The sequence below is a fragment of the Manis javanica genome, chromosome 4, assembly GCF_040802235.1.
Source record: "Manis javanica isolate MJ-LG chromosome 4, MJ_LKY, whole genome shotgun sequence".
Classification (NCBI taxonomy): Eukaryota; Metazoa; Chordata; class Mammalia; order Pholidota; family Manidae; genus Manis; species Manis javanica.
Window position 1 is genome coordinate 36,052,674 of NC_133159.1, and position 13,265 is coordinate 36,065,938.

At 34.7% G+C, this 13,265-nt stretch overlaps 1 protein-coding gene across 17 annotated transcripts in view; it reads left to right on the forward strand.

Annotated features, from left to right (window-relative positions):
• Positions 1-13,265, forward strand: part of MAST2 (microtubule associated serine/threonine kinase 2) — a 347,954-nt gene that overhangs the window by 96,432 nt on the left and 238,257 nt on the right. For 16 of the 17 annotated variants that reach the window (XM_073233836.1, XM_073233839.1, XM_037021931.2 and 13 more), the window contains one exon: positions 13,074-13,221. In XM_073233836.1, the coding sequence (XP_073089937.1) occupies positions 13,074-13,221 (148 nt within the window). Of the gene's footprint in view, positions 1-6,391; positions 6,459-13,073; positions 13,222-13,265 lie in introns of all 17 variants that reach the window. The other variant, XM_037021939.2, reaches the window with a different exon arrangement.

The window sequence follows — 13,265 nt, forward strand, 5'->3', positions numbered from 1 at the left end:
TTAATAAATGCTGGTTGGGTGAAGAAATGAATGCTTATTGCCTTCACTAGATTTTAAGTTCCTCGAGGTCAGAGACATATACTTCTAATAAGTACCTGCTTAATAGATAAAGAAGTAATGAAAGCCAACAGGTGGTGTCACTGAAGTCTGTGGCAAGGAAAACCCTCATTTTTGATTTTCTATCACCCTCTGCTGGGGAATAGCAGGGCATCGGCTTCCACTGCCTTAAAATCTGGGGTAGTGATTCTTGAACTACAGATCCCCACCCATTAGTGAGTGGTAAAATCAATTCAGTGAGCCATGCCCAGAGTTTTTAAAAACTGAATTTATAATTTAATGGAGGGTGTATACTTTTGTATGTGGCTCTCCAGTTGTCAGAGCTGTGCTTTGTCTTCATTCCTGAGACTGTGGCCCAGTCAAATGAGCTTAGCCCAGTCAGAACCTCACTTCTCTTTAAACATGGGTTTGTACTTCTTCAGGCCAGTTATTCTTAGTCTTCAGGGCTAATGTAATTAGCTTATTAAAACAAGGATATCTGGGCCCAACACCCAGAATTTTTGATTCTGTAGGTCTGGGATGGGCCTGGGAATTTGCATTTCTAAGAAGTTCCCAGGTAATGATGAAACTAATGCTGCTGGTCTGGAGACTACACTTTGAGTACCACTGCTTTGGGCAACATAGAATAAAAAAAGTAATGGGTGTAAGAGTTTTATTTTGCTTAAGTTTGTATCCCTAACATGCTTTCTGAAACATAGTAGATGCTCAAATTTTGGTTAAAACGGAAGAAAATCTTTGTTGTTGTTAGTCTCCAGTACAAGAATAAATTACTTGGATGAAATTCAAGCCCAAAGTTCTACCATAAAATACAGTTAATAGATAACAATTGTTGACATTTAGCTTTGTGACAGGCTGTATGCTAAATGCTTTAATTCAATCCTATAATGTAGATAGTATTATCCTTATTTTACAGATAAGGGAGTTGAGGTACAGAGAGGTTCAATAACTTGCTCAGGGTCCTGCAAGTCCAATAGCCTTGACTCCAGAGCCTATGCTCTTAACAATTTGATAATGCTTTCATTTTAGCTATTATATTGTTTTAGATAAGCTGGGACTTACGGGTTCAGAGTTAAGGTTAGGTTTATATTTCTGTACTTTTATTGGCTTTATGATTTTGCGCAAAATCTCTGCCTTAGTTTTATCTTCCAAAATTTTTTCTTGTACACATTAAAGGCAAATGTTCCTTTTTATCCTTTTCTTGGTGTTATGTTTTTTAAAATGAAGGCTTTGAGTATCTTGAAAAAAAGTATTTGATTTTGTATGTCTGTATGTCTGTATCATATGTATGTCCTATGTGTCTGTACTACTTATGTTGCTGCAATGAAAAAATTAAATTCTCACTTGGTAATCATTTCTGGCAATTTTAATTCTCACTTTATGTTTTAAAAATGTTTAATTAAAACATAAATTTACAGGAAAATACATTTGACATCTGTGTACTCACCAGATGTTTGTTTTGTTTCAGATCTTATGTTGGAGAAGTAAAATTTTACAGGAACTGTTAGTATCCCTTCCCTCCTTGCCTCCATCCCAGAAGGAAACCACTGTCCTGAGGATGGTGTGTGTTAAAATGTTGCACTAGTGGGGAAAAAAATCTATTACTAAAGATACTTACCCATAAGCAAGATGTAGCAATATTTATCTTAAAATTTTATATGTTACTACTGTATGTATCCTTGTACTCTCTTTTACTCCACTCTGTTTTTGAGGGTAATATGTGTCATGGATCAGCAAACTTTGTCGTACTGTGTCTTTCACAAATACTTGTCTGTACTGTTGTAGGGTGATAGCATCCATAAGGCAATATTAAACAAATGGTCTTAGCTGTGTTCCAATAAAGATTTATATAGCCATTGATGGGGGCTCTCTTGTCCCCTCCTGGCATGAACCAGGAGCTCTGTTCTTTTGCTTTATCTCTAAATAAAAGTCTCTCACTTGCTCTCCTAAAAAAAAAAAAATTTATATAGCCATTGAAATTTGAATTTCATATAATTTTCATATTCTTCATATTGAGAATAATATGTCATGAAATATTGTTCTTTTGATTTGCTTTGTAGTCATGTACAAATGTAGAAACTATTTTTAGCTTACTGGCTGGACATAAATAAATAGGCTAGGGGTAGGATTTAGTCTGCCAGCTCAAGTTTGCCAACCTCAGCCTATGTTAATACATTTAGATTAATTTCATTAATTTTTAAAGGCTATGTTACATTCTTTTGAATAAATGCCAGTTTATCCATTCTCATAATTATAGACCCTTAGATTATTTCCATTTTCCCTGTTACAGTACTGCACTATAGTATCCTTGTACTCATCTCCTTGTGCACATGTGCAAATGTGTGTCTTGCTGGTATTGCCAAATTGCTTTCTATAGTAATTGTACCAATTTGTACTTAGACCAGTGATATTTCCCTGTGTCCTTGCCAACCCTTGGTGTTATCAGGTTATTACTTTCTGTTAACTTGCTAGGTTTGGATGGCATCTCAATGTTTTAAATACATTTCCCTGATCACTAGTGAGATTGAGAGTTTTCATATATGGATGATTTATTTGGAATTTTTCATCTTATGTGGCTTCCTTATTCCTGTGCTTTCTTGTGTTCCTTTTAGACTGCTTCATCTTATTTTCTTATTGTTGTGAGTTCTTCATTAATGTCATTTAAATATAATATGGAGAAAAAAATTCTTTGGACTAGGTCTGAATTCTTAGTAGCTTAGTAGTTTTGAGTTTGAAATGAGGATAAGAATGTCTATTTTTTGGTGTTTTTTTTGTGGTTCAATCAAGATTTAAAATGTATGGTTTGTATTGGATCTCACTAAATGTTTCTATATTTTTTAATTGTGCTTGCTTTTTGTCACTGCTATAACTTTACGTGTAGCAGAATATTCTCTTTTGTAGCAGCCCACTAGTTTTGTGATTTTTCTTCTTCCTTTCCATTCCTTTTTCCTTTTTTACCTTTTTATTGTAATATATAAGAAATACTAAAAAGCACTCAAAACAAATGTATAACTTAATGAGTTAGTATAAGATGAACACTCTTAACCATTACCCAGGTCAAGAAAAAGCATTCTCCAGACATTCGAGAAACTCCTCCTTCTGTGCCCCATCCCAATCACAGCCCTTCCCTTCAGAAGTAATCACTATCTTGACTTTCAAAAGTAATGATTTTCTTACAAGTTTGCATCTGAGACATTATAATTTAGTTTGCATCTGAGACATAATTTACTCTTACCCATTGTTAAAAACTAGGTATGTTAAGTCTCTTTTAATCTATAGGTTTTCCTTTCATCTCTTATTTTTCTTTAAAATTTGAATGTTGAAATACCCTGGGGCATTTGACCTATAGAGTTTCCCACAGTCTAAATTGCATACTTATGCTGCATTTCAAAATGTTCCTGTATCGTTTGTCTTTCCAGCAAATTACAGCTGGATACAGAGGCTTAACTTAAAAGTCAAATCCTTGGCCAATATTGTGGGGTGGTATTGTCTTCTTTCAATAGGAGGCACATAATGTCTGCTTTTTAAAATTTTTTAACTTTTTAATTGAAGTGTAGTTAATACATAACATTATATTGATATCAGGTGTATAACATAGTGATCTGACAGTTACATTCATTCATTATGAAATGCTCACCACAATGAATGTAGGTACTATTACCATACAAAGTTATTACAATATTATTGACTATATTTCCTATGCTGTACTTTTCATCCCTGTGCTTATATATTTTACAACTGTAAGTTTGTACCTCTTTACCCCCTTCACTATGTCTATTGTCACCCCACTTCTCCCCTATGGCAACTACCAGTTTGTTCTTGTATTTGTGAGTCTGTCTGTATTGTTTATTTATTGGTATCAATTTTGTTTTTTGTATTCCATATATAAGTGAAAACTTGGTATTTGTCTTTCTCTGTATGACTTATTTTATTTAGCATAATACCCTCTAGGTCTATCCATGTTGTTTCAAATGGCAAGATTTCATTCTTTTTTATGGCTGAGTAATATTCCAGTGTGTGTGTGTGTGTGTGTGTGTGTGTGTGTGTGTGTGTGTGTTTACCACATCTTCTTTATCCATTCATTTATTGAAGGGCACTTAGGTTGCTTCCATATTTTGGCTATTGTAAATAATGCTACATTCAACATAGGAGTGCATGTATCTTTTCAAATTAGTGATTTTGTTTTCTTCAGGTAAATACCTAGTAGTGTAATTGCTGGATCCTACTGCATTTCTACTTTTTATTTTTTGAGGAACCTCCATGCTGTTTTCCATAGTGGCCATACCAATTTATATTCCTGTGAACAGTGCATGAGGGTCCCCTTTTCTCCACATCCTTGCCTACACTTGTTATTTCTTGTCCTTTGGGTAGTAGCCATTCTGACTAGTGTGAGGTGATACCTCATTGTGGGTTGGATTTGTATTTCTCTGATGATTAGTGAGTTGAGCATCTTTCCATGTATCTGTTGCCATCTGTTTGTCTTTGAAAAAATGTGTAGTTCAGTTCTCTTTCCATTAAAAAATTTTTTTTTTTTAATTTTGGTATCATTAATATACAATTACACGAGCAACATTGTGGTTACTAGATTTCTCCCATTATCAAGTCCCCACCACATACCCCATTATAGTCACTGTTCATCACCTCTTCCCATCTTTAAATTAGATTATTTGTTGAGTTGTTTATTATTTGTTGAGTTTTTATTATATATTTTGGATATTAACCATAACATCTTTTTGCTCTTTAATTTTAGAAGTTGTTGATGTTCAGTGCCAAGATTCACTCATTAGGGATTGCAAAATGGTGATATAATTCTATCATTTTGTTTTCATTTATTAACTGAAATAACATGTTAAAGACATGCTCCCCCTCATCTACTATTTGGTTTCCAGTGGTATAGTTCAGGCCTGATTCATTACTTTTATTTGCCTTGTTTTTAAGATAATGAATTTGTTCTCTATCAGAAGGTGACCAGTTGACCCTTGAACAATGTGGGAGTTAGGGGTGCTGACCCGTGCTTGTGCCATTGAAAATCTGGGAATAACTTTTGACTCCATAAAACTTAACTACTAATGGCCTAATGTTGACTGGAAGCCATACTGATAACATAAACAGTTGATTAACACATATTTTGTATATTATGTACTGTATTCTTAAAGTAAGCTAGAGAAAGCAAATACTTTTTCAGATTGCCCCAAATGTCCAAAACATTTTCCAGTATATTTATTGAAAATATCTGCATATAGGTGGACCTGCATAGTTTAAACCAGTGTTATTCAAAGGTAAACTGTATTTTTTATTATCAGTGTGGAGTCATGCATTTAAATGTATTTGATGGACTTTAACCCATATTTGATTATGTTTTTTGTACTAATTGAAGCTTAAATTGTCCTGTTGTCTAGGAAGGTCCTCATCAAGTTGGTTCCTTAGTCTTTTTGACCCTTAGTCTTAATAGTTTGATAGTTTTCTTGCTGTCTTGTATGTCAAATTGTTCCAGGCTTATTTTCTACCTTAGGCCTGGAGTTAGCTGTTTCTCCAGGAATTCCTGGTTTCTTTTAATGAGAAATGGTATTTCAGAACAATTGTAATCAAGATCCTAAGGATACTCATTGTTACGTGAGTATTGTTATATACTCATATACTCATTGCTGTTAGGTTGGTCATTGTTTCTATGACTTTTCAATGGATAGAGTTAAGAAATACATATAATAAAACTACCTTGTCAATTAGCAGTGATATTTACAAAGGAGTTAAGAGTTTTGATTTTTTGTTTTTGTTTTTAAACTAATTTCATATATATTACATCAATATCTCCTCTCTTCCATACCAAGAATCATGTTCTCAAAGACTCAGGGGATGATGGAATTAGAATAAACAGGAATTATTCATTTACTTTCATTTACTTTGTCATATGTTAAATATGTAACAGTCTCTAGTAGCAGTGCTAATATCCTGCCACCAGTAGTGATTAATGAAAACTGTTAAAAATTTTTTTGTATGTGCTATCTCCACCTGTCCCCTTCTATTCGGTAGTTGACCTATATCTACATTGTCAGGTCATACAGCCATTATATACTGTACTCTCAACTTTTTAATGTACATTTATTCATAATTCTACAAATGAATGTATATGTAATGCAAATCACCCTGTTGATACCTCTGCAGCAATTTTGATTGAATCTTGTTCTCTGGTAGATTCCTTAGGTGGGCTTGTTGGAAAAATATTCCCTGAATTATTTTATATTGATAACAGTTTGCCTGTACCCTTTACCTTGAAGGTTAGTTTTGTTGGATATAAAGTCCTTGGCTCACATTGTCATTTCTTGTCTTATCTCTGTAGCCGTGTTTTCCTTCTGGCATAAAGCACTGTTGTCAAAGTCTGATGATGATGTAAGTTTTTCCTACAGGTCAGTGCTCTTTTTTCTTAATGCTTGAAAGGATTTTTTTTGTTATAGTTCAAAAATTTTAGTAAAACATATTTTGGTGTTGGTCATTTTGGATTTATATCTCATGTACCTAGTGTCCTCTTTTAGTATGTAGTTTTCACATTTTTATTTTTTTTTAGTTTGAGAAAAGTTACTGAATTATATTTTCATTATTCTGTTGCCTTTGATTTTCTTCTGCAGGGACTTCTATTAGCTGTGTATTGGTTCTTTGCGTTTCATATAATTTTCTCTAAAGCTTTTTTTCTTCATTAAAAAAATGTATATATCCATTTTCTATATCTCTTATAAGGCATTTTCTGTTGTGTTTTTTTCTCTCTTGTATTCCTTCAAGTTTAATCTTCATTTCTTAAATGGTCTTTTCTTCTATTTCTAATTTGTTCTTGAGCTCTCACCTCATTAGTGAGTTTATCTAATTATGATTCATGTTTTATAGCATAAATGCCTTCAGTGAGTGTTGAAATAATGTTACAGAATACAGCCTAATAGTATTTATCTGCATTTTTGCTTATTGTGTTCTTTCTACCTCTTGATTTCCTAAAGTTTCTTCTTCTATTATTTTCTTTTTGTTTAGCCGTTCTTTTGGGATAGTCTGCTGCCAACAGATTCTGTTAGTTATTTTTCCTGAAGGTTATTTTCACTGAGTACTACTTCTGGTGTGACAATTCTTTTCTTTCAACACTTGAAAAATACTGTGCCACTTTATTCTGGACTCCTTGGTTTCTGATGAGAAATCTGTTGTCATTCAAATGTTTTTGTTTTTGTTTTTCATAGGGAAGGTGTCATTTTTCTTTGGTTGCTTTCGTGTTTTTCCTTTTGTTTATAGTTTTTCAGAATTTTTACTATGATTTTTGCTGACGTGTTTCTTTGAGTTTATTCTGTTTGGAGTTTACTCTGTTTCTTGAATCTGTAGGTTTATGTCTTCTTGACACATTCGGGAAGTTTCCAGCCATTATTTATTCTAGAACTTTTTTAGCCTTGTTCTCTTTGTCCTTTCCTGTTGGACTCTGAAGACACAGACATTAGATCTTTGATTATACTCCCATAGGGTCCCTGAGTTTCTATTCATTGTTTTCAGTCTGTTTTCACTTTTGTTTATTGGGTAATTTCTGTTCTGTCTTCCAGTCACTGTTTCTTACTCTATCCTGTCCATTCTGCTGTTCAGCTTATGCACTCAATTTTCATTTTGATTTTTTAGTCCTAAAATTTCTATTTGGTTCTTTATATGTTTTTTTTCTTTGCTGAAACTTGCATTTTTTCATCTGATTCACCCATGTGTGTCATTTTTTCATTTGATTCACCCATGTGTGTCTTTCTTTTCTCATTGAAGTATTTTTATCATGTATATTTTATACCTTTTTGTCTCACTTCCTCTGTTACTACCATCTTTTGTGTAGTTGATTTTTTTTGTGTATGTAGTGAACCATTCTGATCCTCTGTCATTTCCGTTTGTGTGTTCTTTTTAGATATTTCTTTTGCTTGCCATGAAAATACCTGTAACATCCTAAATTTGTAATAGTCTAGTTTGAATTGGTACCAGCTTCAGTAGCATATAAAAATTCTGCTCCTATACAGCTCTGTTACCCTACCTCTTTTATATTATCACAAATTATGTCTTCATACATTGTGTGCCCAGTGACATAGATTTATAATTTTTTAAATACCTTTGTCTTATAAGTAACACAGGAAATAAAACAAAAATACAGTAATACTGGCTTTTATATTTGCCCATGTAGTTACCTTTACTGAAGATCTATATCTTCATATGGTTTCAAGTTTCTGTTTTGTGTTTTCATTTCAGCCTCAAGGACTCCTTTTAGGATAGGTGTAGTGATAATGGACTCTCTCAGCTTTTCTTTGGGAATGTCTTAATTTTTCCCTTATTTTTTCAAGCACAGTTTTGTTGGATATAGAAATCTAAGTTGACAGTTTTTCCTATCAGCACTTTAAATATGTCATCCCACTTTCTTCTGGACTCCATGGTTCTGATGCAAAATTAGTTGTTAATCTGGTTATTTGTATAGGGTGATTATCCTCTGTATAAGGTGAATAGCATCTTTCTTGCTGCTTTTAATGTTTTTTCTTTGTTGTCTTTGATAGGTTGATTATAATGTGTCTCTATGTGGGTTTCTTTGAGTTTAACCTACTTGAAGTTCACTGAACTTCTTGAACACATAGATTCATGTCTTTCATCAAATTGGGAACTTTTTGGCCATTATTTCTATAGATGTTCTTTCTTCCCCTTTCTTCTGGGATTCCCTTAATGCATATATTGTTTATTTTGAAGACATCCTTTTGGTCCCTTAGGCCTTCTTTAGTTCATTCATTTTTCTTTTTTTTTTCATTCTTGGACTGTATAATTTCAAATGTCCTGTGTTCAAGATTGCTGATTCTGCTTTTGCCTGCGTACATCTGTTGAAACCCTCCTCTGAATTTTTCATTTTACATATTTTCTTTCCATCTCCAGAATTTCTGTTTGGTTCCCCTTTATAATTTCTGTCCAATTCTGTCTGTTCATGAATTGCTTTCCTGTTTTTTGTTCAGTTTTTGGTATGATTTGAGCATATTTAAGACAGCAGATTTAAAGTTACCTACTATGTCCAATGTTGGGCTTCCTCGGGGATGGTTTCTGTTAATTCATTTTGATTCTTTGAATGGGCCGTCCTTTCTCACTTCTTTGTATGTCTTATGACTTGTTGTTGCTGTTGTTGAAAAGTGGTCATTTGACTATTATTGATAAGTCTGGAAATCAGCTTCTTCTCTTTCCTCAGTGTTTGCTGTTTTTTTTTTTTTTTTGGTGAAGGCTGTAGTTGTCCATTTATCTAGTGAGTTTCCCTAACCATTTTTGCAGAAATAGCATTCCTTGCTGTGTGTGGTACTGAAGTCTCTGTTCCTTAACTTGTGTTTTAATGGAGATTTCCTTAATTTCCGGGAGCTAAATGAATAAACAAACAGGCACACCTCCCAATCTTTGCAGATTGACTTTGTGCTGGGACCCTCCTTTAACACTTGGTCAGACTTGTCATGAGCTTAGGAATCAGCCTGTGATGAAAGCTTAGTCTTTTCATGTCTTTCCTGAGCATGCATTTTGCCCTGGGCTTTCTAGATTTCTCCAGTACATAGGTGTTTTTAATTGCCCTAAGTTCTCCCCAAAACTCCCTTTTACATCCCAGACCTTAGACAGTCTGTTGTGTCTCATTTGTGATGTTTTACCCAGGTGGCTGTGGGTGTTTGGATCACCGTACAGTGTTTTTGAGTAATGCTACTGCTTTTCCACTTTGAGCAGATTCTGAGTTAGGTGAAATATAGAGAGTGCCTTGCATCTGTTTGTTAGCTACCTCCCAGACAAATTAGAACAGTCATAAATAATTATTTACAAATAAGGTTTGTTTTGCTCCTGCTGGAACCAGGAACCAGGATTCCTCACTGGGAACACTGGATGATGTCTTTAAGACTGTCTCACCATCAAGGAGTTGGTGGGCAAGGGCAAGTAGAAATGCTACAATCTTACCTACCATTTTTAAGTTGACTTATTGATTAGGCCTTGTGGATAAAGTGGAGGTTCCTGTGGCCAGGAATCTCACCTGGCCCTGGTTGGCTAGTTTACTACACACGTGTGGGCAATGTGTTGATATTGACTCTATATATAAAGAGCCCTGCCCAGTGCTCTGGGTGACACGGTGGCACAGCTGCAAGGCTGCAGGATAGCAGAGCAGAGGCTGGAGTGGTGGTGCGCCAAAGACAGAGGCCCAGAGGATGGCTGTGCAGGAAGAGAGGCCCAGAGGCAGAGACTGGCTTGCTGCATGCAGACTCTCTCTGAGCAGACGGGATTCTAGTGATTGACCTGCCACTGTGGAAATAAAGTTGGGTATAAACCCTTTTACCTCAAGAACGCCCTCTTGTCATTTCTTTGGTCACTTTGAATACATAGTGAACTTGCGCAGGACTGAAACCCATTGGCAAGACAACTTGTTTCTACTTCTGTATTCCTGGCTTGATAAGCATGCTTATACAAGCTAGAAACTTGGAAGTCATCTTAGGCTCCTTCCCTTCCTTAATTTCCTGTTTTGCTTAAGAATTATTTGACTGCAGAAATGATAGAAGCCAATTTGATCTAGTTTAGGCAGAAAGGAAGAGTTTATTATAAAGGTACAGTGATATCCCATTGAACCTGAAAATATGTAGTTTGGCTGGACCTTGTAAGTAGTTAGAAATGAGAGCTAGAAAACTGAAAAGAAAATGGAAGTGAGTAAGGAAGTTCTACTTCCCATGTTCTTTTTCTTTCTCTCTTGAGTTACATGTGTTTCTGTCTTATTTGCTTCATTCTCCTATGCTGTCCCTTAATGACTTCTTGGGTAAATTCAGTAATGTTCTGCTATTTTAAAAAATCCAATCTAGTTGAACAAAAGAAGCAGACACTGAGCAGTTCATACTAAGTGATTTGTATCAGTTTGTACTAAGTGATATGAAGTTTTTCACCTTATGTACTTTATTCTGCTAGAAGCCTGGATAGTCGTTGCTCTATCCACTATACAGTGGAGGGATCTGGGTTTGTGACTGGAAGATGAGGCACAGGGGACTTTCTGGGGTACATGGTTGTCTTTTTATAAAAGAATCTTGATGCTAATTACATGGATATGTTTAACGTATGTTTAAAATTCATTGAGTTATATGCTTAGATAAATATACTTTTCTGAAATGAGTAATTAAAAGTTAACCTCAGTAAAAGTTAAAAAGACATCCTAGTTTAAAAGATAAATTTCATATGCAATTTAATTTACATTTTCTTCCCTTTGTTTTGACAGGAGAGATTTGGATTAAGAAGGGGCATGCTCTGCTTTCATTTTTCCTCTCATTTTCTGGCTTATTTTCTTTGTTATGTTATAGTAGGGAATAGGGTGATTGAAAAGGATATGGCTTTCTCTTAATTGCTGCTGATCTAATACTGTATTGTCTGTTGTTTCTTTCCTGGCTAAGACTAATTGTCATCCATACAGTGTAGCAGGCATCCAAGTGCTGGGGCTTTCATGTAGCTCATTTGTAATTTATTTTTGGGATGGGAAATTCTCTTCTCCAGATTGCCTTCACATAGGATATTACTATGGAATCTTCTAAAGCCTCCTTACTTTCCTCTCCGCCCAAAACTTCCTGCTTGAGGGTGTTGCCTCTGTGAGTGGCCAGCTTTTTGTGATGGGTTACCAGCATTAGTGCCCAAACTCTGATTCCGTGCATGATTTCTTCTTAATGCATAGGTACTGTTTAAACCTTGACATACCAAATGGTGGGAATATAGGCTGCTCCCTTGCTGCCTCCTTTTTTTGCAATAATTACTGCTTCCACTTCCCCTTTCTCCCTGCTCACTCCTGTTACAGTTGCCTGGACAGATCAATTGCTTTAATGATACAGTGTCTAAATATCCCTCTTTATCTTTTTACCCATTTACTACCAATTTAAGAAATACTTTTTCCTTCTCTCTTCAGTTTTTTTTCATCATCAACTTAACTTTTCTTTTTATGCTTGGGCATTTGTAGGTTATGTTCTGGATAGCCACTACCAACCAATAGTAGTGTTTTCCTATGTTTTTCAGCCCACCAATCACAGTATATGATCTTAGAGGTTTTTTTAAAAATCTTTTCTGAAGAAGCTAGGCAGTTTCCATTTTTTTACCCCCTGTGGCTGTTAGTGTTGCCATGGTACCAGTTGCTTGAGTCTTGTTTTTCCCATGGCTGACCATACAGATTTCAGTTCTTTCTTCTTATGCTTCCCATTTTGTCTTTGTACTGTCCAGAACAGTTTGATGTGCTACTTATCTGTGTTTATATTTGAGCTTCCTTCATTGAAATAAGGAAATAATGCCTCATTTGCCTTATTATTATTATTTTTTCAAAACAGTTTCTCATTTAATACTGCTAATTGGGTAGGTGGTTGCTTTAAAATTCTGAATTTTAATGCTATGTTGAACACTGCTTACTGAGTGAGGAGGAAGAGGCATTGGATGGGGTGGGATAGGCTAAGCTAAAATAAAGGGAAAGGGGAGGCACTGTCAGTATTTTCATATTGTCTGTATTTTCTCCATAGTACTTTTACGCTTTTTCATTGGAAACATGTATTTAGCTCCTAGTAAAGATATATAAACAAGGCTTTAAGTTTTACTTTAGCATTAATTGAATGTTAGTGGTATTTCTAACTTTAACAGGTAAAAGGAGGCCTGTTATTTATGATTTAAAAAAAACTAAAATACGCTTTTTACTTGATATAGGTGGAGGGTGAATAAAATGAGAAAAACATAACTAGATGTATATTCATTATGTATAATACATCTTAACAAAATATCTTGTCATCTTGTGAGCCTCCTCCCCTTATTTTCCTTCGGCATTTTATAACCACTGCCCCATATCCTTCATAGTATACCTAAACAGATTTTACTAAGAAATATATTTCTGGCTTTAGCTATTGAGCAGGAAATATAAAACATAGATATACTTTTTAACCATAATGAATGTTGTAGAGATGTTTAATATAAAGTTCTTATATTTTTCAGAATTAAAGACTTATGTTTTACTTTTTTTCTCTTTGAAGGATGTGATAACTGGACTTAGTCCCCTGCTCTTCAGAAAGCTCAGTAATCCAGACATATTTTCATCTACTGGAAAAGCTAAACTTCAGCGACAACTTAGTCAGGATGACTGTAAGTCACGGAGAGGAAGCCTGGCCAGTTCTCTGTCAGGTAAGTATTATCTAATTTTTATTTTTAAGAAATGTGGGACTGTG